Raw genomic sequence first — 24,246 nt, 5'->3', positions numbered from 1 at the left:
AACACACACCTTTATGTCAACGTTAAACAGCATTTCCCAAGCTTTCTCAATGCTCAATTCAGATTATGACCTAGACGCAGAGCAACTGCCTAGAGCTGAACCCAGGAAAGTCAGTGGTAACGCTGGTGGGAAGAAGGAACCAAGTTGTTGAACAAGTCCCTCCATAACAGCTTCCATAATGAGGGCATTTGCCCTTCAGATTGTCAAGTTGGTCTGTAACCTTAAATTCCTTTAGGACACTTCACGGCTACTCGAAGTCCAAATACCTATGGCAACAAAGAAAGTCCACTTTCATCTACAAATAGTAGGGAGATTGTATTCCCTCCTATGAGACACAGATCTGGCCACAATGATCAACCGTCCGTGACTTCCAGGCTTGAATACTACAGCTCATTATGTCTTTCAAGAATGAAGTCTCACATCCTGAAAAAACACATAAAACATAGTCAATCTGCTTAGTAACAAAGGTCACTGTGAGTGCTCCAGCCCAGTGCTCTGCTTTCTGCACTGGCTGTCCAATGAATACAGAGCCCAGTTTCAAGATCTCCCTCAATATTTAAAGCCCTCCATGGGATAGGCTCTAGTAGCCTGAGAGATTGCCTCTCCTTCTGCTACCATCACCTTCCACCAGAACAATTAAATTATTGACCAAAAGGGGAAGATTTGTGAGCTCAGGAGACAGAACTTTGACAGGAGCTTGACAAAGACTACACCTTTCATTAACATAAGAATGTTCACTCCCACTTCAGAGCAAAATTCAAGTTAGTTTTCCCTCAATAGTTTAGATTCATAGATTCATAGATATTTAGGTCAGAAGGGACCATTATGATCATCTAGTCTGACCTCCTGCACAATGCAGGCCACAGAATTTCACCCACCACTCCTAAAAAAGACCTCACACCTATATCTGTGCTATTGAAGTCCTCAAATTGTAGTTTGAAGACCTCAAGGAGCAGAGAATCCTCCAGCAAGTGACCCGTGCCCCATGCTACAGAGGAAGGCGAAAAACCTCCAGGGCCTTCCAATCTGCCCTGGAGGAAAATTCCTTCCCGACCCCAAATATGGCGATCAGCTAAACCCTGAGCATATGGGCAAGATTCATCAGCCAGATACTACAGAAAATTCTTTCCCGGGTAACTTGGATCTTACCCCATCTAATATCCCATCACAGGCCGTTGGGCCTATTTACCATGAATATTTAATTACCAAAACCATGTTATCCCATCATACCATCTCCTCCATAAACTTATCGAGTTTAATCTTAAAGCAAGATAGATCTTTTGCCCCCACTACTTCCCTCGGAAGGCTATTCCAAAACTTCACTCCTCTGATGGTTAGAAACCTTCGTCTAATTTCTAATCTAAATTTCCTAGTGGCCAGTTTATATCCATTTGTTCTTGTGTCCACATTGGTACTGAGTTTAAATAATTCCTCTCCCTCTCTGGTATTTATCCCTCTGATATATTTATAGAGAGTAATCATATCTCCCCTCAACCTTCTTTTAGTTAGGCTAAACAAGCCAAGCTCCCTGAGTCTCCTTTCATAAGACAAGTTTTCCATTCCTCGGATCATCCTAGTAGCCCTTCTCTGTACCTGTTCCAGTTTGAATTCATCCTTCTTAAACATGGGAGACCAGAACTGCACACAGTATTCCAGGTGAGGTCTCACCAGTGCCTTATATAACGGTACTAAAACCTCCTTCTAACACCGAACCCCATCACAGAATGTAGCCCACTAATTAGGTTACTTTGAGCAAACCTGAAATTTCAAAGCAACAGAGTTGAAATTACTTAGTTCCTCCTGTTTCATAACCAAATTATGCACAACTACACATTTTGTACACTCTGTCAAAACTATAAATCAGGCTGTCTCTGCTCAAAGTTGAACCCACGTTCTGATGAAGGCTTCTCTAGGTAGTTATGGTAGACAATGCCTGCCCTCTTTTGACTGGCATACACTATGATCTTTACCTGGCATTGCACACTAAGTGAATACACCTTTCCAAATCCATTTTCTCTACCCTCTCTCATATGTCATCAGCTCCCACTGCCGGATTCACAAACCATGGTGAATTCTCTGATGACCATGGCTCGAGCTTCCAGGCTGTAATGAAACCTGAAACCAGGCAATTTCAGATGGTTCTGAGTTTTGTTGGGAACATTTCAGACAGCTCCAATTTACAGTTGGTCCATCTGTTAAAAATAAATCTGTGTGTACCTCTAACTACACACATATGGAAATGCATCAAGAGCTGCACAGAATGTGAAAGGAAAATCTGACGTAAATGAGCATTCCAATGCATTTGATGATGGTACAATGGTCAAAAAAGATGCCAGTGATGACAGTTGAACGTCCCTTTGCCTTCCCAGCCCCCTTCATATATTCTCAGGCATAGGATGACAAAGGGAAGTCCACGGGTCACATGAATAGATACTGTAGACATGTTACATTGTCGGAATTCCCTTCTCCACACAACCAGAACCACCCCAGCCTTGCTGTTTAGTTCCGTCAGTCTGCCTGTTGAGGAATAAACTACCCTACTACATACAGAATAAATTATTAAACAAGAAAGACTGATGCCCTTGCTTAACACTCTAACACAGTCCTTGTTACTTAGCTCATTGATAGTATGAAGTAAAGATACAGATCAAAACTTTGGAGCTGAACACCTTCAAACTGTGAATTGGAGCTGAATGTTGTGTCTGACCCCTATCTTATAAGGCAACAAAATAAAAGCTGGATCAGAACAACCCTATTCTCAGGAAAAGTTCAGATTTGGATTGTATTTTGTTGCCATCTCTAGCCTGAAGAGATGCTTATGCCTGTGTTACAAAAGCAACAATATCTGAAAACAGCCAAGTTTTAAAAGGAGCCACCATGGTGCAGTAGCAATACCACAAGACTGGAACTCAAGAGACCTGGGGGTTCCATTCATTCTGACAATGATTTGTCACGTGAACTTGGACAAGTCATTTAATCTCTCTGTTTCATTTTCACCCTCTGTAAAAATGGGGGCAATGATGCCTAGCAACTCCACAGTGCAACACTTGGCTAGGAACCTGTCCTATCTTTTACATTGAACACCAAGCTGGGAGAACATCGAGCGTACTCGCTGGGGCCCTACTTCCTTTACAGGATCTGGTCTGCTGGCTCAGGAGTGTGACCCAGCCTCCTTTGCACATATACTGAAATTGGTGCAACAATTAAGTGCACTGCAGACCATGTTCTCCAAAGTCTCCTGAGTTGGCCTGCCTGCTTGGGGAAAATGGCTAAAGGACCTACCACACACAATTAGACTTCCATTCTACTGCTCTATTCTGGTTTTGAAAACAGAAACATTTTGTCCAATTCCACAAAGCACATTTAGGTTTGTGAAAGTTGCTATACAAATGTATTAACTAAAACATTTTAACTGATTTTAGGAAAACCCACACAGAATATAGCATGCTTTGATTTTATTTCCACTACCTTAATGAAAATGTTTCAAATACATCTTCCAGTGTATTAACTGGCTTCTTTGGTTCTTTATTTTTATTGTATTTCACAGACTTCTAGAGAAATAAAAAAACTTTAAACAGAGCTCAACTTTTTGGTTTTTTAAAAAAATCTATTTTCCCAGCAGATATAAAATGCTCCATCAGCTTTTCCTGAAGAGAAACAGAATAGCTACTCTTACTGAAAGAAAAGAACTTTAATAAAAGAAAACTGCATGTGTGGCTTTCTTTGTTTGTTTTATCTATTATGACCAGATTAGGGCCCAGGCTTTATACTTATTTATATATCCTTCATCTCTTTTGAAGGTGAAGCCCCCCCACTCCAAAGTTACACTTTATACTGAAAAGGGAAATGAAGTAAATGTAAGCAAAGATTTTTAAATCTATTTCCAAAGCTAATGGAGAGTCTTTAGGGCCACAAATCAGGTTTACAAATGTCTTACAGGCCCCTTTTTCTGCACTTATCGCAACCATGAGGGTCAATTATCCCTCTGATAAAGCACACTGAATGCAAAACTAAATAAAAAATGTTCCCTGGGAATTAAGTCCAAACATTTGGTGATAGAACAGAGCACAAAATTGGCAGAGTTGGTGCTTTCATGCAGCGCTGGAGTATTTGTTATATTTACTTGCCTTTTCCAATTATAAAAACCCAATTACTTGGTATTGAAAATGCTCATTTCCCTTTTGTTGAGCACAACCTGTGGAATTGGATAGCAAACTGCATCTCAAAATGCCTGAATGATTTGATCTTTAACACACACTATCTGGCTGTAGCTGCCATGTATGCTCTGCTCATGTGGAGTTTTTTCTTGCTTCCAAATAAGACACTACACTCACAGGAAACAAAAGATAGGATGAAGTGACTATTCAGTTCTCATAGGTACGGATACAAAATGAAGACATGCTCCATAAATCTGTACGCCCTTTCTGCTTCTAAGGGTTCCTTTTAGATTTTAAAAATATTAACTGTAAAAAGAAATATAGCTGATAAGAATGGTATTTATATGGGCTTGTCACCATACTTGCCATATTGAGTTTCTTACCAGAAGCAAATATATGTGAACATGTTCAAAGCATGGACAATAATTGTCTGCTTGCTGGAATACTTGTGTATGTGAGGATATTCTATAATTAAACATACATTTTTCTGTGCTATGTTTCCAGGTTCTGAAACCCAGGGGAGGGTATCAGTTAATAAGAATATTAACTAGAGCTGGTGACAAAGTATTTAAGCACATCCATTCAAATAAAAACTGAAATTTTGCTCCTACTGTAGTCACAACACCTTTTATTCATTTCCCATAAATATCTGTAGGACAGATTTTCTGGAGTTCTGCCCCATATTTACACTGTCTGAGGATCAGGCCCTTGTACAAGTGAATTTTCCCCTTTCCTTCCCACAAGAACATTCAAGGACAGGAAAAGTACTGTATACAATTTTGAGGTGATCGACAGCCATCTTGAAAACTCTTGATGGGTTTGAGAGCCACCCAACTAGGGAGCAATAGCAATACCTCATGACTTAAGTAACCAATAAGATCACAACAATAGTGATTACAAATAATAAATATGCCAAGAAAGATATGAGGTGGAAAAAGAGCTAGGAATATCTGGCACGAGACTTTGTAAATATTGGGTAACATTTATTTAAAATATGGAGTATTACTGAAGCGTTCTTTTACTTAGCCAGAGAACTTCTTTCTGTAACAACATGTGTACACTAAAGAGTGACAACCAATTGGGATGATTTTTTCCCCAACAAAGCTTGAACAGTCTATGGACAACACCTACCAGTTGCATTGTGTTAGACTTGTAGTAATCGCAAACCAATAGAAAACTTATTATTTGTGACGATAGCAAATGTGAATAATTTAGTGCCTGACATTTTTAATGCACTGTGGGTGACAACTTTTTTTTAGGTCTACAACCACTACTTAGTAATTTTCAGGCATGACTGATAAATGCAGCTAGATTTCCAATGCCATTTTGAAACTTGAGGTAGTAATGCACCATCAGTAATATCTGACACACCAGTATTTAATAGAAATGCTTCATTAATGTCTGGGAATGTTATAATTGGATAAATTTGCAATAGGCTGTTTTAAGTAATTAGATGCTTCACTGCACTCCACTGTCTGTTCATTTGAGTCAGATGATGGACTGAGCTCTCCTTCCATGCTGTCCCTTAATATTTTCCCAGCACAGGAACAAAGGCCTGGCTGTGCTCTTACTTCTGCAGGATCATGTAATTTTTACCAATCTCTACTCTGATGCTTGTTAACAAAATCACATGGCGGGGGGGGGGGGGAGGGAAGGAAAAGAGAATTAACCCATCTGTTTCAACTGATTTGTTTTTTTAAACTGGCACCTTTGAAACTTACTTCTCTCCACCATTCAGACATGATCCATGTTCTCTCATGCAACACAAACTATTCTGGATAGCATCATTAAAATGTCACACAACATTCCGCAGCCAAATACATATAAACAAGCCAACTATTCACAGCAGATTATAACATATCACAGAGGTACAGTAGCTTCTACACGAGTTGAAAGACAAAGATGAGGAGAGGTAAAATGCTCAAGTGTTGGGGAGAATAACTAAGCATGGGAAAAGCAGAATGGGCTCAGTTACTGAGATTTTATTGTCTTAAGCAAAGAGGAAGTTGAATCATATACCAGGGAAGATGTGGATCTTGATGTATAATAAGAAGTTAATATCTGGCACTTCTTTGTCTTCTATCCAAATACCTCAAAGTATTTTGTAAACATTAACATATTAAGCCTCAAAACACTCCTTTGGATTAGTATTATTATTCAAATTTTACATATAGGGAAATTAAAGAATGGAGAGGTTAAGTGACTTGCCAATGGCCACACATGAAGTCTGACAGAACCAGGAACGGAACCTACGTCAAGACACAGCGAGGCAATTTCCAAAGGTGAAGGTCTGTTTGCTATAAGGCTATATCGTCTACAGGAAAATGTGAAAGAAGAGTGGGTCTGGTATTTGGAGAGGGATGGGCTGGAGAGAGAAAAAGTGAGGGAGAGACAAGGAAAGAAAATCCACAAAGGATATTGAAGACTAGAGGGAAGATTTTGTAATGGATTCTGAAATGGTTAAGAAATTATTAAAATTTTGGAAGATGGAGCTGATGTGACCCTCCATATGAACAAAAGGAAGCACTGAAAGTTTAGATTTAGATGGATTTTAAAAATGGAATTACAGTAGCCAAGAGGAGACGGAGGCATGCATGAGAATTTCAGAAGAGTAGTAATCAAGATAGCTTCCACACTGTAGTGATATATATTTCAGGTACCAGTGCCTGTGTAATTCCAACCTGTTGAATAGTGGAGTTAGCCATATTTCTCAGCATATTTTAAGCACCTAAATCCTTATTTTCACACCTGAGTCACTGGCTTGATTTTCAAAGGAGTGGAACTCAAGCATTTCTATTTAGCTTGCCATAATTTAACTGCAGCGGTACCATGTTATCTCTTGGCAATAACCCCCACGCTATAGGTTATCCTAATGTTCAGAGTCAAAACTTGCAGTATTTTGATTTAGTCAGATAATATCTGTGATGCATATACTGTAATGGGAGATATTTCAGCATTAAGTGCATTTTTAGAAGCACTGAACCAGAAATCAGTTAAGTAGTAGTGGTGAGGGATAACAACACTGAATCAGAAATTTTCTGACTTGCCTGTGTTAGTTCTGGCTGTTAAGGAACCTAAATGCCTGCTCTATTATAGAAATAGTCTACTCATAGCATCACAGCTCGAAGATACGTTAACTCGAAGATAACTAGTTATAGGTCCATGAAGCCTTTTACCCTTTGAGTAGGGAAACTTTGGTCTCTAAACATTTCTCATGGAAGCTATTAATATAATTTTACAATCCATTTATAAAATGTTCTTAAAATATAATGGAAAAATACTGTTTCTATTCTGCATTTAAATTGGGTATAAGTCATCTCTTCTATTTTGTGACAAATTGTCTTTGTAATGCTGTATGAATAGGTTATAAGTTTAGCAGGGGGCTCAGAGAGACCTACTCAATCTGAGGAGAGAATTCTGCACAGAGGCCGCCATGCAGTGGTCAAACTCAGTCTTAACCCTTTTCCTCTGGTTAAGGAGTGGAGTGATCACCAACCTATATACAATCAAGGATGAGGTCAAGGAAACCATGAATATACACAATATCCTCCCAACTCTGCACAGAGATGGAAGTGGGGTCGGTCTTCTCCAACTGACTGGAAGCTGGGGAGATGCAGTACCTCAGCATGTCCCAAGAGAGAGAGTTCCTAGATGGAAGCTTCAAAAATGGATGTGTCTGTGAGAAGATGGGACCCCGCAGGAATGAAAATAACCTATTCCCAGTAACTGGGGAATGCATGGACAAAGGGAAGGAAGACAGCTCCCCTCCTCACCTTCTGTCCAACCGATCCCGCCAACTTTTCCCCCAAAACAATAAAGGCACAGTTCTATTCCCTTTGTCTCCTTCCTGAAAGAGCTCCACAGCTCTCAGGTATGGAGTGGTGATCAGTAGCCTCCACTTTGATTGACTCCAGTGACAACTGTCCTCAGGGATCTGCTCAGTGCAGAACCAGGTAACTTGGCTATGTTTAAATTATTTTTTCACCATGGGGGGGGGAAGGGGAGGGAGGAGGGGGAAGATTTGCTCTAAGCACATTTTCAGGCTCATATATTGATCTCTGACTCCATGCATAATTCACTTTGACATAGCTAGTATATGATCCTGAGTGCTGGGCCATAAGCTGCAGAACAACTGACACCAACTTTGGATAACTTTCCCCATGTCTGAAAATATTATTCTAATTTTTAAACCATTAATGGAGCCAAATACTGAAATCCAGAATTGAGGCAATGAGAGAGGTAAGAAGTGGGGTGAGGGAAAGGTTGGGATGGTGGACAAGGCTTTCTAAATCTCAGGAACAGTACTAATTACTGATTTCCAAAGAAAATATTCCTTGAGGATATTTCCTTAATTGTGCTTCATACATTTATGCAGAACCTAAACGAAGCACAGTGCTTTACATTCAATTCAGGCATATTAGCCACTGATGAGTGATCAAGAATAATGTTACTTTAATGAGAGAACTAGTTTATATTTTCAGAATTATCTGGCACCCTTAGAGGCCTTCTCTATTCTTACATTTGAATAAGATGACTCATTTCTACTCCCCTTTGACTTGGCTAATATATTTGTTTATGATCTAGTTTTCAGCTAATTTCAGAGGTCATGCCACCTAAAAGCCTTTGTTTGGATGGGGTCTACAATACTGAGCCTCTAAAATACTGTTCAATACATTGAAAAATGACCTAGAATCAAGGTAAAAATGATTTTAAAAAAAGCAGAATGTAGATCTCGTATGGGATGGGAAAGATCAAGAGTTTTTATAACACGTTTTGAATAAAACGACAATCCTGCTGTTTGTGGATGAGACGGCTTGCCAACTGTTCATTAGTTCCTGAATCTGTGCTGTTGCCTCGCCCTTTGCTCTTTGGATTTGAGATTAGGTCAAAAACATGCCTTTTTCTGACTTTTCTGTCTCTGAGGATTGGAGCTTGATACTGTCAAGGAGCATTTTCCACTTCAGGCTGCTGATTACTTAAAACTATAAATATGGGCATACGTGCACAATTGCGCACACACTGGTTCAGATTTAAGTCCCTTCATAGCAGTGCCACTATGGATTCTGGGGCAAGCAGCAAGGATGTCCACTATTCTGCTTTTTCCACTAGAAGTATAAGGGAAAGGCATCAGAGAGCAGCCATTTGTTTGACTGACCCAATTGTGCAGGTGTTCTTTATTTTATCTCATCCATATGGTAACCTTAATAATTAAGCTTGGCAAACCTCAGAATTCTTTTTGAAACAAACTCAAGTACATTATGTTTTGTTTTGTTTGGCTGAAGGTTATTTCCAAGTCCTACATCTCCTCTTTTAAAGCCACCAACTTTCCAGACTTCATTGCACCATGACCTGTGAACTTCCACTAAGCAGCCTTCCCATCCACCAGTTCTTCCCAATTTTCTGTCTTCTTAACAACACCTCCTCCCCCTACCACTGAAGATATATTGTGAGGCCAAAATGTTTTTATTTGAGGCTCTGACGCTTCCACTTTGAAACCTTGCAAAATCTGGCTGGCAGCAGAGTTTAGTGTGCTCCGAATTGCATTATGAGTCAGAGCTGAAAGTTCAAGTAGACATTCCAGGGCCAAGTCATCTTTATATTTTATCTTTAAAGGTGTGTGTATATGAAGACAGCGGAATATGAAGGTGTATATATGAAGTAGTGGTAGAATGGAAGATCAACTGAGGGGCAATAGTCATAGGGAGTTGAGGGCACAATGGAAGGTCAGCCAACGTGTGGACAAGAATGGAAGAGGAGGGAGGAAGGGTTACATAGTTTTGGATGGGCTGGCTCCAGCAGGGGGGTCAAGGAGAGAGGTCCTCCATAGTTTAGGAGATTCTAGTAACAGTCAGGTAAGTATCTGACTTGAACGGCCGAAGCTTTTAAGGTTAATTCATCTATACTAATAATGCCTTTCAGTAAATTTATTCTTTTGCCTAAAACAAGCTAAGGTAAATATCTAAGTGAAAAGAGATCAACAATTCCAATAAAGTCATTTTTACACGAAGATTCCCTAACATGTGATTGTTGTACTATAGATTGAATCTCCTCAAAAGTCCTCAAAGTAATTATTTATGCCACAGCTTGATATAGTCAGATTACATTGTTTGTACCATTGTTGAACATGATGCTTTGCTGCTGGTTAACTTAAGTTTAGATCATGTTGTGCCTATTTGCTGAGGATATGTACATACTGCCCCCTCAGAAGGAGAGAGATGCCCACTGATGGATGAAAATTGTAAGCCTGGAAACAACAATAATCTAGAAAATGCTTCCCATTTTGGCTTTTTTGGCATGAAAACAGTTGGATCTTGCAGTGAAGTTGGAAGCTTCGAGGCATACTTCATTCTCCATAAGTTGCTATATTGAACTGCTAAATAACATTTGTTATCTAGTTTGTAATGTCCCTATAAATGTACAAGAATTTCAACTTTAACATGGAAGGTCCTCTTGATATAGAGACCTTCACCCCAAAGTGGCTGGTTTGAATTCAGCACCAATTGATAATGTATGAAAGTCACTACTATTTAGAGTTGGGCAGGAAATGGTTATCCTGTCCCATGAAACGTCAAAATTGCAAAAATATTAATGAAATGAAAAAGATTTTTAAATTTTTGGGGCGTCAACCAAAAATGCTTATTTTAAAACAGATAGAAATTGAAACTTTTTTTTCAGTCTAATCAGTTTAAATTTCATAATTTTTTGTTTAGAAAATTCCAAAATAAAACATTTTGACAATTTTGAAATTTTTTCTTGGCATTTTTTTGAGTTGGGAAATTTGTTGAACCCAATTCTGTTTTGCAAACAGTTTCAGTTTTGACAAATGGGCCATTTTTTAATGAAAATACAATGCCTCAAAAAATTTTCAACACACTCTATTACAATGTAATGGCTGTTTGGTTAAATGAGTTTTGTGGTGTCATTCCAATTTCAGGTATCCATATCATAAAAGCTGCCACCACAGTTGGCTCTAAAATGCACCTTTGTTGAAAGTTCTCAGCAAAGAGGCTGTGGATTCAATTGCTGTTCAACTGGTTTTCTTCCCTGCTTGCTAAATGGAACATTTTCCTACATTTTCTTAGTTTTGATTTTGTCTTTGGAAGAATTGCATTGTTGTCTAAAGGATATAGAAATATAAGTACCATGACAGAAAATTTTTGGATTCATTCTAACTTTGCCATGGAATGAACCCTAATAGCTTTGGCCACTATGGTCATAAACTTCCAGAAACTAATTCAACCTATGTTATTTGACTACTTGTACATTTGTGCACCTAAAATGTGATTTTTGTTTACTTTAACATACAGTAACTCATGTTTACTATGTTACTAAAAAATCCCATGCCCTTTGTAGATGAACTACTTAGATTCTCAGTGTCCTTCCTATAATTGTAATTTATACAATAATAGAGAAAAGATGTTACTCACTTGTGTTTATCTTCTGAAGTGAGATGTGCTTTTCCAGCTGTCTACGAAGTTTCACTTCTGCCCCATATTTGCCGGTAGTCCCATTGTCAGCCAGAATAAAATGGGAGTGCATACTATTGAGTACTGTCAGTTTACTCATAGGATTGGACATTGTCTGGTATGGTCGGACCACCTGCATTATAGAGACAGAAAGTGCTCAATACGACAAGACAGCAAACACCCTCTGATTAAAGTAAATCATGAGGTACAAAATATTTATGCTGAGTTGTAGATAGGTCACAATTAAAAAGTAATTGTTTGCCAATAGTTACTACTTTATGGTATTTTAGATATTGCAGTTTCCATGTATACATCACATAGGAAATAACGTGGCACTTATAATGGTGTGGTATCTTTTGGTAAATATTGACTTACTAAGCCTACCACTGTTAAAAAGAACTCTAGGATATTCTCTTTCAATGGGACTGGTAGTCTGAATACAGTTACTTTTCAGGCACCTTAAAGAATTTTAGAGCCTCTGCACATTGGTGAATTTCACCCTCAGAAGAATAATACTTGTAATCTATGTCATCCCAGGTCAATCAGCAAAGATAATACTTAAAGATAATACTTAATATATACAATCTTGCAAATTATACCACAAGTAACGTGGTTATTCCACTAGTGCTGTACTTTAAACATGTGTACAATTACTCAGCTGTATAGAAAAAGGAAAATATTTGGAAAAAATTCAATTTAATGGATAACATACAACTTTGATGGTAGATTATTTATCATTTTAAAAGATAATGCTGTCAGGCATGACTTATTGCTTTATTAACATGACATGATACAGTGCAGTAGGAGGGACAATCAAATAATAGTGTAAGACATGGTGGATAACAATAGCTGGTGAGCTCTTGGGATTAGGCTTGTCTTCAGTGTGTTTTCTGTGCTGCATCTAGGACAACTACGGGCAGCAAAAGTCTGCTATTAACGAAGGGCTTGTCTACCTGGGGAAATAGCCAGGCAATAGTTACTCCACACTAGCTTCTGAAGTGGGCATGCTTATTCCTCACAAAGAGTGCCTTTTTGCAGTTAAATTTCCATTTTGGAAGTGGATTAAGCTAATCCACAAAAAGGCACTCAGTGTAGAAGAACTGTCCACATGGGGACCTCGTGCAGAATAGCTATTTGTATTTTAAATTCACACCCTAGTTTATTTTGCAATAGCTTCTCCATGTAGACAAGCGTTAAGAAAGAATCTGAAGTCCCCCTTTCTCTTGTTATTGAAAAAGATTTATGATGGAAAAGTAGAGGTTTATAAAGAATAGTACTTGATTGAAAGTCCCTGGCCAAAGGGCTCTTTTTATGTTCTTAAAATGTCAGTGCTTACAGTACTTTTGTTAGTCCTCTGAAGACAAATGAAAGCCTGCAAACCGCTGTAATTGTTATAAAGTATCACACAGAGCAGTATTCAGTTAGGCATTTGCCAGGGAGAGAGAAAAGACCACGAGGGTGGCTTGCCAATGTCGTGCAGTTCCTCCCTGTACTGGAATAGGAGATTGATTTTGGCTGTAGTTTCTTTATATTTTTTCCTTTTAATCCCCTCAGTCATATAGAAATTATTCCACAGAGGAGTAAATGTTAATAAATATTAATGCTTTGTTAAAATAGACTCATCAGCTAGTTTTTCTTATATTAGTAAAGTGATCATGCATCCTTTGCCGCAAACCAAAGAAACCTCACAGAGTTTGGTTACTATTATCTGCTGTCTTGCAGCAGCATCTCATGAGCTATATAACAGAAAATTAGGGCAAAGAAAGTACAGTAATTCTGAGAAGATGGGCAAGAAGTTTGCCTACCTACTGCATGATTATAAAGAAGGGAAAAATTCAGCCCACTGGCAAATGAAATTTTGCTGCTCAGACCTGTACTTTGCACCTCAAAATAAGATACAATGATTTCTGCAACTGTTAAGCATCTTCAGATAGTAATGGTCTGACATAGAGGGATAATGAGTTGCAGTTCAAAAGGTGGTCTGGGTATAGCACTGTACAGATTCAGTAAAGATGCTTAGATGCAGATGAGAAGGAAATGTTCTGGTTTCATGACTGCTGTTAAACCAAAAGATCTGGATATACAAGAACTTGAATCATAATATTAATCAAAATAAGAAAAGAGTAAATAAGGAGATCCCTGACAGTGAGATTGCACAAAGCATGAGCAGTTAGTTCACTATCTGGCTATGCGGACTCTCTCCTCAGGCCCTATGCTATCAGCACTCCCAGCTATCATCGAGACACCACTGACTTCCTGAGGAAACTACAATCCATTGGTGATGTTCCAGAAAACACCACCCTAGCCACTATGGATGTAGAAGTTCTCTACACCCAAAGATGGACTACAAGCCGTCAGGAACAGTATCCCCGATAATATCATGGCAGACCTGGTGGCTGAGCTTTGTGACTTTGTCCTCACCCACAACTATGTCAGATTTGGGGACAATTTTATACCTTCAAGTCAACAGCACTGCTATGGGTACCCGCATGGCCCCACAGTATGCCAACATTTTTATGGCTGACTTAGAACAACACTTCCTCAGCTCTCGTCCCCTAGCGCCCCTACTCTACTTGCGCTACATTGATAACATCTTCATCATCTGGCTCCATGGGAAGGAGGCCCTTGAGGAATTCCACGGGGATTTCAACAATTTCCACCCCACCGTCAACCTCAGCCTGGACCAGTCCACACAAGAGACCCACTTCCTGGATACTACAGTGCAAATAAGCAATGGTCACATAAACACCACCTTATACTGGAAACCGACTGTTGGCTATACTTACCTACATACCTCCAGCTTTCATCCAGACCACATCACACGATCCACTGTCTACTGCCGAGCCCTAAGATACAACCGCATTTGCTCCAATCCCTCAGACAGAGACAAACACCTACAGGATCTCTAACAAGCATTCTGAAAACTACAATGCCCACCTGGGGAACTGAAGAAACAAATTGACAGCCAGAAGGGTACCCAGAAGTCACCTACTACAGGACAGGCACAACAAAGAAAGTAACAGAACGCCACTAGCCATCACATTCAGCCCCCATCTAAAACCTCTCCAGCGCATCATCAAGGATCTACAACCTGTCCTGGAGGATGATCCCTCACTCTCACAGACCTTTGGAGACAGGCCAGTCCTCGCTTACAGACAGCCCCCAAACCTGAAGCAAATACTCACCAGCAACTACACACCACACAACAGAAACACTAACCCAGGAACCAATCCTTGCAACAAACCCCGTTGCCAACTCTGTCCACATATCTATTCAAGGGACACCATCATAGGACCTAACCACATCAGCCACACCATCACGTGCTCATTCACCTGCATATCTACCAATGTGATATATGCCATCATGTGCTAGCAATGCCCCTCCGTCATGTACATTGGCCAAACCAGACAGTCTCTATGCAAAAGAATAAATGGACACAAATCAGACATCAAGAATTGTAACATTCAAAAAACCAGTAGGAAAGCATTTCAGTCTCCCTGGACACTCAATAACAGACTTAAAAATGGTCATTCTTCAACAAAAAAAACCTTCAAAAACAGACTTCAACGAGAAACTGCAGAACTGAAATTAATTTGACACCATCAAATTAGGCCTGAATAAAGACTGGGAGTGGCTGGGTCACTACAAAAAGTTATTTTCCCTCTGTTGATACTCACCCCTTTTTGTCAACTGTTGGGAATGGGCCACATCTATCCTGATTGAATTGGACTCATTAGCACTGACCCCCCCACTTGGTAAGGCAACTCCCATCTTTTCCATGTGCTGTATATTTGTACATGCCTACTGTATTTTTCATTCCATGCATCTGATGAAGTGGATTATAGCCCATGAAAGCTTATGCCCAAATAAATTTGTTTGTCTCTAAGGTGCCACAAGGACTCCTTGTTGTTTTTGCTGATACAGACTAACACGGCTACCCACTGAAACCTGTTCACTATCTGTGATGCTTCTTGTTACAGTAAAGATCAGAGACTACACAGTGATACTCCAATCCTCTTTGAAGGTTAAGAAAAATTCTACATGAAGACAGCAAAACTCCATGCTCTGCGAATATTCCTTGGGGAAGCACAGCTCTGCATCAAGACCACAAGGTTTCAATTTATCATCCTTACTGATTTCCATTTCTTTTGTTCTTTCCAATCCTTCATGCTTCCTGGGCAAGTTAAAAGATAGTATTACGAAAATGAAATAAAACCTTTTGATAGGCTTTGTCTTTATGGCAGAGTTAAGTTGAGTTTTTGGACCAACTTCTCTTGGTGAGAGACATACTTTTTGAGTTACACCAGAGGTTCTCAAACTAGGGGTTAGGACCCCTCAGGGGGTCATGAGGTTATTACATTGGGGGTCACAAGCTGTCAGCCTCTACCCCAAACCCCGCTTTGCTGCCAGCATTTATAATGGTGTTAAATATGTAAAAAAGTGTTTTTAATATATAAGGGGGGGTCTCACACAGAGGCTTGCTATATGAAAGGGGTCACCAGTACAAAAGTTTGAGAACCACTGAGTTACACAGAGCTCTTCTTTAGGTGGGGAAAAGGTATTGAGGGTGTCACAGCTAAATACAAGATCAAACAGATAGTTTAGCATAAGTAGTTAGCACACATTCTAAGGGACCATTCCAGGTGAAGTGTCCCATTAACACCTCTGTAGTCATAGGACAAAAAGTGGGGGTAGTGGGTTACAGATTGTAGTAACGAGTTATACATCCAGTGTCTTTATTAAGACCATGACTTTTAGTGTCTAGCAAAGCTATGAATTTAAACTCCCAAGCTCATCTTTTGAAAGTGTTGTGCAGGTTTCCTTTGAGAATGAGGGCTGATAGATCAGATATAGAGTGATCGCTTTGTGAAAAGTGTTCACCCACAGGTCATACAGTGTTTTTGTCTTGAATGAACTCACATGGGAAAATGATGTGTAGCTTGAAAGCTTGTCTCTCTCACAAACAGAAGTTGGTCCAATAAAAGATATTCCCTCATCCACTTTGTCTCTCTAATATTCTGGAACCGACATGGCTACAACACTGCACATTATGTATCTACACATACCAGGGGAGGGTATATCATCTAGCCCAAACTTGTTGCATTCCAAGATAAAATGAGTGAGATTCAATAGTTTACAATTAATGGCACAGCTCTAAGTGAAGCATGGGGTGGGAGGCATGGAAAGGTAGCTTTAAGCCACCTTTCCGCCCTCCTGATCCTGGGCTACTCTGGGGGCTGGAGCAGTTCCTGGTGTAATTTAGATAGCCCTGGGTGTGTTAGTGCCCCAAATCTCTGCAGTGCTACATTGCTGTAACCTCACTGCTAATATGCCCCTCCTACCTCATGCTCATGCCTGTCAGGCCAGGGCTTGTTAGGGGGTCCTCTAAAGGCAGCCTCCCTCAGGTCTTGCACTAGGGGAATTCCCCTTGGCTAAAAGCGGGAATTTAAAGCCCCCTTTACATTGCTCCAGCCCTTTATCCTCGGTAGGAGAGCCAAAATGGGGATGAAAATCTCACCCAATATATTGAACAAGGTCTCAGTGAGACTTTAACTATGCTTATTTTAATCTATTTTCCAATGACTGAAGTTCAAGCTTAGGTGCAACATATTCCTGGTGGACATTTGCTTTTATATTAACAAAATATACCAGAAAATCTTAAACAAAAGGATAATAGGTGACAATTTGATGGCAATGGATACTATACAGTATTGCAAAGTAATATATTCTGAATGACGTGCTGATCAATGTCTATTTCCTTTTTCTCTTGTTATGAAAACTGCTGCAATAATTTACTTTAGAAGTGTATATTCTTGATTTCTAAATAGAGACAAAAAGGCAGAGAAAGGGAAAAAACATGGTTTGTAATTTGCAAACAGATGAGATTTTTCTTCTCTTTTTATGTTCTGACTTTGGTTCCTAGTATACAAACTGCAAAATCTCATTTACTCTTCCTGAATGTTAAAGCTGCCTTAGCTTACAAATAAATAAAAATAAAAACAAATAAATACATTAAAAATTAGAGGCAATTTGGTCTGTCTCCTAATCTTATCAAACATATGATTCTCCTTGAATTAAGAAAATAGTCCACAAAGTACAAGTGAAGACAGAAATTCTGATTGGGGATTACAAACTCGAACGCGCCATTGTCTTCCTCAGAGATCTAACACAACTCCCACTGAAGTTGCACATACATAGCTGAGATTAGAATTTGACCCAATGGCTCCGCGTATAACCCTGAGATGCATGAATATGCTGGCAGTTCAAGAAGGAGCCGCAAGGTACCTCTTCCCTCCCCTTGCACACATAGGCAGGATTCCCAACTAGTTCTCAAAGAAGCACTGGAAGTGAGGTAACAGAATCCATCACTGAAGCAACCCAAATAAAAATAATAGTTCACGTGACATTGTAGTCTTTAAAAACCCTTAAACCCAGGGATATTAGCTAGATATGAGCCAGGATTTATTTTTGTAAAATGAAAACTAGGGATGGTTTGGATTCATTTTCCATTTAATCCAACCTACCTAAATTTACGGGCTGGATAAAAGGTTCCAGTTTCAGCTCATCTCTAGCATCATCACACAGAATATTTATGGTGCAATTCAACTTCAAGTACAGTGCAGTCATCTGTTTAGAGCCTTTAGTTTTGTTCAGCCACTGTCTGTTTTAAATGCCATGAACAATATAAAACAGTAGATTTCTGGCACTGTCAGGCCCATGCAGAGCATATACTACTGAAAATGCTTGCAAGCTGCAGCCATCCTGTTTTCAGCACCTGGGGTTTCAGAATTCAGAACATGGTTAGTTTGTGAACATAAAATACTTGGTAAGAAAAAAATTCTTATAGTTGTTCGTGAAGAATTTTGAACTGTAGCTTTGTGGTTATATTTCTTATTTCATGTGATGATTCTTACATGTGTGAATGGCCCTAGATTCAGTTAAGGTTTATACTGTGGACTTGCCTGTTCTGGTGTTAGTACTAAATAATAAATCCAACCACTATTGTCTCCTCTTTACTGGGTAACATCCCTTGTCTAAAATAATAATTGCTCTGTGTTCTCTAGAATTTCTGCTGTGCTTCTTTTCTGACCACAGAACAGTTGCTGAGTGCAAATCAGAGATTAATTAAATATGGGGGTGAAAAAAACTTTTAGAAAAAGACTATATTAAGGTTCTGGATGAAACCAATACAAGCAAGAAAATGCAGAGAGAACGCTGGAACCCTTCCTCCCTGCTGTGCCTACATCTAGCAGTGTTTCAGTGCAGTCATGGAACAGTATGGGATTACAAACCTATAACCAGACTTCAGTGATTTAGCACAACAGGACCGGAGCTCAACTTGAATTCTGAGTTTAATTGCTTCAAAGAGTAAGTTTTGTGAAATTAAAATTTCCACAAAATATTCCAGTCCATGTACTCCTGATACTCCTTTTGCCACACCATAGGATGTTGGAGATATCAATTTATTCAGGGGTTGTCTACACAGGGATATTTGGGAAATTTAAATCCAAATTAATTGTTAACGCTGTTTAAACCACATTAAATCCCTGTGTTGACACTTATTCAGTAACAGTAAATTAAGCTAATTCAAATGAAGGCCACTTTACTTCTGAATAAGAGAGTGTCCACACACAGGCTTAAGGCGGTTCAACTGATGCACTTTAAATCCAGACCTTTAGTTAATCATATAATTTTCCTGAGTATCCCTGTATAGGTAAGCCCAGAGCTATACAATAAAAATTTTGAATTAAAATACACAAATTTAATACTAACTTTCCTTGGTCTAAAATGTGTATTTTAATGGACTTCCAAGGCCAAAGGGGAAAATCCTTAAGTCATTATTCATTCCTTAATCACCCAGAACTCCCATTGAAATCAATAGGAATTACACCTGAATTAATAAATAACAATAATACCACCAAGAATCACACCAGAGAAGAATCCGCCATTACATTTTGAACAAGATTGCCACTAGCCTCACACAAGTTGATAGGTTGCCTGGTAGCCCAACATTATTCCTGAGAGTATACAGAGCTGTGTATATCATGACTGCAGAACTTGCCACAGAATTGTGCTCCAGAATATCAGCTTTCATTTTTAAAAATGTGTTTCTAGTCCTAACTTCATGTTTTCAAGTGTAAACTGATGCTTTGCCGCCTTACAGAGTCTGCTGACAGGCTGAAAAATGGTTTTGGGGGTGTGAACAGGTACTTTCATCTCAGAAGGTTGTTAAGTCTGAAACCTCAGGACATGTAATTTAAATGTCAACACTATTTAATTATTTAACTGCTGCCCATTTTAGCAGAAACATTCATTTTATGTGCTTATCCTGCAATCCCAAACTGCCTCCTAAAGCTTCACAGGAGAACAAAGCACCAGCTTCCTCCTGCCCACTGGCAAAAGCTCCAGCCTCTCCTCTGACAACCTCAATGATTGAGTTGTGCTTTAAGGCAAAATTCTGATACGTACCAAAAACTGAAAATATGGGGGCAGTGTATGATAAGTGGGATTTAATATTAACAGAACATGGGTGCCACTGTACTGACTGTATTGTTCATTTTAATATTAATTAAAAACTTCTTTACATTTAAATGAAACTGCCAGAGAATTTTTAGTCTGGTGCACGACTGTGTCAAAGAATCTGGAAACCTAACAGCTGAATTAGGCCCATCGCTGCAGAACATGTGGGGTTTTGGCTATATACATGTGGTTTAAAAGTAGTAAGAAGAGCTCCTCTCCCTCCCTCCAGTGTGAAGAATCTGTGCACCATCCCATACAGTGAGTCCCCAAAGTTAAGGCAATTGATGTGCTGTGAAAGTTCAGAATGTTCTTTTAAACACCCAGAGCTTTATTATTTCCAAATCATATTTCTTTGCACAAGGCAAAGCACGTATTCCTCCTTCAGTATTACATATACCACATTTGTACTTTAATAAAATTCATTTTAATTACTTGCGTGTTTAAAACCCCATATTCAATGAAGAACACCTTTTAACATTCAGACAATTAAAAATGGCTGATCTAGTGTAAAACTTTCCAAACCTACACTGAACTTTCCAAAACATTTCCCGCCAGTTCTCTCCATCCCCCCCACGAGTCCTCTTCATTCTCCTAGCATGTCACACTCAGGCTGCACTCCTATTGCTACTGGGACTCTTTCCTTCCCTGACATCTGTTTAGCACTTCCTGCTCTGGGCTCCTGCCTCAGCTTCTGCTGTCTCTCTAACTGGAGTAGAGGAAAGGAGTAGGGAGGCTAGTGAGGAGTGGGCAGGGAAAAGGAGGAAAGAAGTCATCTCAGACCCTGACCCTGCCCATCCTGGCAACCTGTTAAGAAAGCAGGAGAAACAGCAGGGGAAGCTGGAGGGCAGACCAAAAGGTGGAGTCTGCCCCCTAAAGCAAGAGGTTACTTAAGTCTGAACTCACACAAAACTCCCATTGAAATCAATGGGGCTTTTTAGCTGAGTAGCTTGTGGCTCATAGCTTTTGTGACAGTTTTTTTAAACAATGACTCTTCCTATGACATTAATTTATTTAAGGCTGAAAGGGGCAGAGCCTACTGTAGGCATCAAAAGGAGAAAAGACAAATGAATTCATAGGGGCCTAGGCTAATGTGTAAAATTTCAAAAAAAAATTACAGTATGAGACTTCTGACATAGTTGCAGTAATGAGTCTGACTCTCCATAAATCCATCATGACAAACCTCCAGCCCAAACAATGGCTGGGAGTGTTGGCAGGCGTGTTACACAATTTTGAAAACACTTGCTGAGCAAGTCAAATGTAGCGTGAGAGAGAGAGATTGAGATTCTCACCCTTGTAAATATCACATGCAGAAGCAAATTTTCTGTCTCCAATGCTGCTGATGGGGGAGGTTTAGGTTGGATATTAGGAAAAACTTTTTCACTAGGAGGGTGGTGAAACACTGGAATGCGTTACCTAGGGAGGTGGTAGAATCTCCTTCCTTAGAAGTTTTTAAGGTAAGTCTTGACAAAGCCCTGGCTGGGATGATTTAATTGGGGATTAGTCCTGCTTTGAGCAGGGGGTTGGACTTGATGACCTCCTGAGGTCCCTTCCAACCCTGATATTCTATGATTCTATGATGGTATCTCCTGCTCCACCCAATGAAGGGATGTTTTGACAATTTTTTCAGTTTTGATACTAATTTAACTAGACATAATGCACATACACAGAGCCACAATATATACTGGAATTTAATAAGTCTTCTACTGTTGGTTGATTTGTTCTGAGATTGTTTTATGTATATATTTGTGATACTCATTTTTCATTTTTTACTTGCTTTACTAGGATTTATTTTACATAATCATGGACCAAGGTGTACATTATTCTTCTCTTGTTTTTTCTTCGTGATATTTTTCCTTTTCAGTAAGTTTTATGGCATTCACCATATTTTTTAAATATACAGATAATGGTTTATGTATTATAGGTCATTCTCCTTGCCTGAATCTTTGTTTCCTTAAATCTACATTTTGTGTGTGTGTGTGAGACACACTCAGAAAAATGTAAAGAGCAAGAACTTCTACGAACCTTTCAATACAGATAATATTATACTTTAGGGATGGGTAGAAACAGAAATGATCTAATTTTGCACTCTCTCCTTGGTCAATCCAGTTTCCATTTTCTCTAAACTATCAAAGTTTGGAGACAGAAGGGTTCAGTTACAATTTGTCTGTTATACATACACTTCAAAGGTCAAATATTTTAGCTCTGTGAGGCTCGAAAGCTTGCACATGCCAACAGAAATTGGTCCGATAAAAGATATTACCTCACCTATCTTGTCTCAACCCTACTGACTTCAGTGGAGTTGCATGGTTGTAACTTTTGGCAGAGTTCAGCAAAAAACCCTCTTGTTTGTCATTCAGACAATGGTATCCTTTTAAAATTTTCCAAATAGCTTAGAATAACTGCGCCAGCCTACAATTCTCAAACATTTTGACATTTTTGATTTTTGAAGTATTACTACTCTCTTGGCTCATCCCTAAATTCCAAAGCAATACTTTGCCACTCATTTCACACAATTTAAGTCAAGACTGTTTGAAGTCCAGCATTTATGTCAGCCTTGCACTTAAAATCACCAGGAATATTTTATTCCTGTGGTTGTTATGGTTTTTGGCTTAGTTTTTAAGTGAATCCCCAATTATGTCACAATAGGATTCTAAATTATTTCCACAGAGCCCTCTCCTTGGTGACCATCTCCATCCAGGTTCTGAGCACCCTCAATATCTTGGCGGATTGAGCCTTAGTATTGTATCATGTAAAGGCCAGAGACTGAATAGACAGTACAAAGTTGTACCCCACAATTCTCTCCCCCTCTTGTGGTTACATGTTCAGTGAATTACGATAAATTCCAGTTGGATCCACTCCTTTTTACTCTTATTGTAATTCCTTTCAACTTAACTCATAAGTGAATGCCTTTCCCCATTCTATACTGAGTGCAAATGAATAAATCCAGGTGGGAGGACACAGATTTAAAGTAATTCAGATAAAAACTGTATTCTATATTACCTTTGTTATAAATATATAAACCAATTCTAGTAGAATATAGACTGGGATTTCCAACATCTACCCAAAATGTCAAACACAAGTTCTCATTCAAAATTCTCAGGAAAAAGGGGTAGGAAAATTTCAAACAAGGCAAAATCAAGAAAGCAGGCAGATTATAAAGTTATTACATTATGTACAATGAGAGAGGGAGATCCTGAGGTGGGAGGGATAGAGAGAGATCTAGCCGTAAAGAGGATGACATGAAGAAAGATGCATGGTAAATGTTACCCGCACCCCTTAGAAGATATGTGGGGCAGGGTTTCTGTGGAGTCCTGGCTCATGAATGAAGAATTCATATAATATGAGCTTTCCAAAGTTGTGGAATAATTATATATTAATTGGGAAACAGTATGTAATTATGGAATTCAAGACCGCAACACAGTACATTTGCAAAAAAGAGGGCAGAGTTCAAGTTGTGCATGAAACCTTAGCTTTGGCATTCTCTGACATTTAGTGATTTACTGTGAAACTTTAACAAGCTTTTAATGTAGATTTTCAATGGAAATTCCTTGTCTTTTATTTTAAAAAAGAAGAAAGCATACAAAATATATTAGAAAAAACTGGAATGCCTTATTTCATGAGCCTTAGATAATCTACAGGATGGATTTCCTGTTCTAATCTTGCTATGCTCCCACAAAATATAAATTTAAGAACATGCCTGAAAATGCCTGAGTATTTGCCTTTTACCAAGCAGCTTGACTACAAATACCACTTCTATCTGAGAAGCACTGAGAAAAAGTAAAGGACAAAATAACCCAGAATATACAGGTATGTTGTAGATGACACAGATCCCCCAAGACTTACATCTTTGCCAATCAGGTCCTCTTGGTTCTCTACAATTCCCCAGGGGGCTATACCAATGGTACAGATCTTCCCTCGGGATTTTGAGGCATGATCCTTTAATGCATCTCCAACATGCCGAATGACTCCTGAAAAAAAGAAACAGGCTCATAATCAAAAATTCAAAGCACAGCATTTTTGGTCACGTTGGTCTGGAATCAGCCAACCACTTAAGTGTATGCTTTCCTAATCACATCCCTATTCAGCACAGTGCTTAAGCATGC

The 24,246-nt window shown here is 39.1% G+C and overlaps 1 protein-coding gene across 2 annotated transcripts in view; it reads right to left on the bottom strand.

Moving 5' to 3' along the window:
• The window catches only part of TRPM3 (transient receptor potential cation channel subfamily M member 3), a 190,146-nt gene that overhangs the window by 149,221 nt on the left and 16,679 nt on the right, over positions 1 to 24,246 (bottom strand). For both annotated transcript variants that reach the window (XM_084628736.1, XM_084628737.1), the window contains exons 3-4: positions 23,987 to 24,111; positions 11,585 to 11,756 (exon numbers count right to left, since the gene is read on the bottom strand). In XM_084628736.1, the coding sequence (XP_084484862.1) occupies positions 11,585 to 11,756; positions 23,987 to 24,111 (297 nt within the window). The remainder of the gene's footprint in view (positions 1 to 11,584; positions 11,757 to 23,986; positions 24,112 to 24,246) is intronic.

The sequence above is a fragment of the Lepidochelys olivacea genome, assembly GCF_965140295.1.
Source record: "Lepidochelys olivacea isolate rLepOli2 genome assembly, chromosome: 5".
NCBI lineage: Eukaryota > Metazoa > Chordata > Testudines > Cheloniidae > Lepidochelys > Lepidochelys olivacea.
Note: the sequence above shows the minus strand (reverse complement) of the source record. Positions and strands in the feature narration are given on the sequence as shown.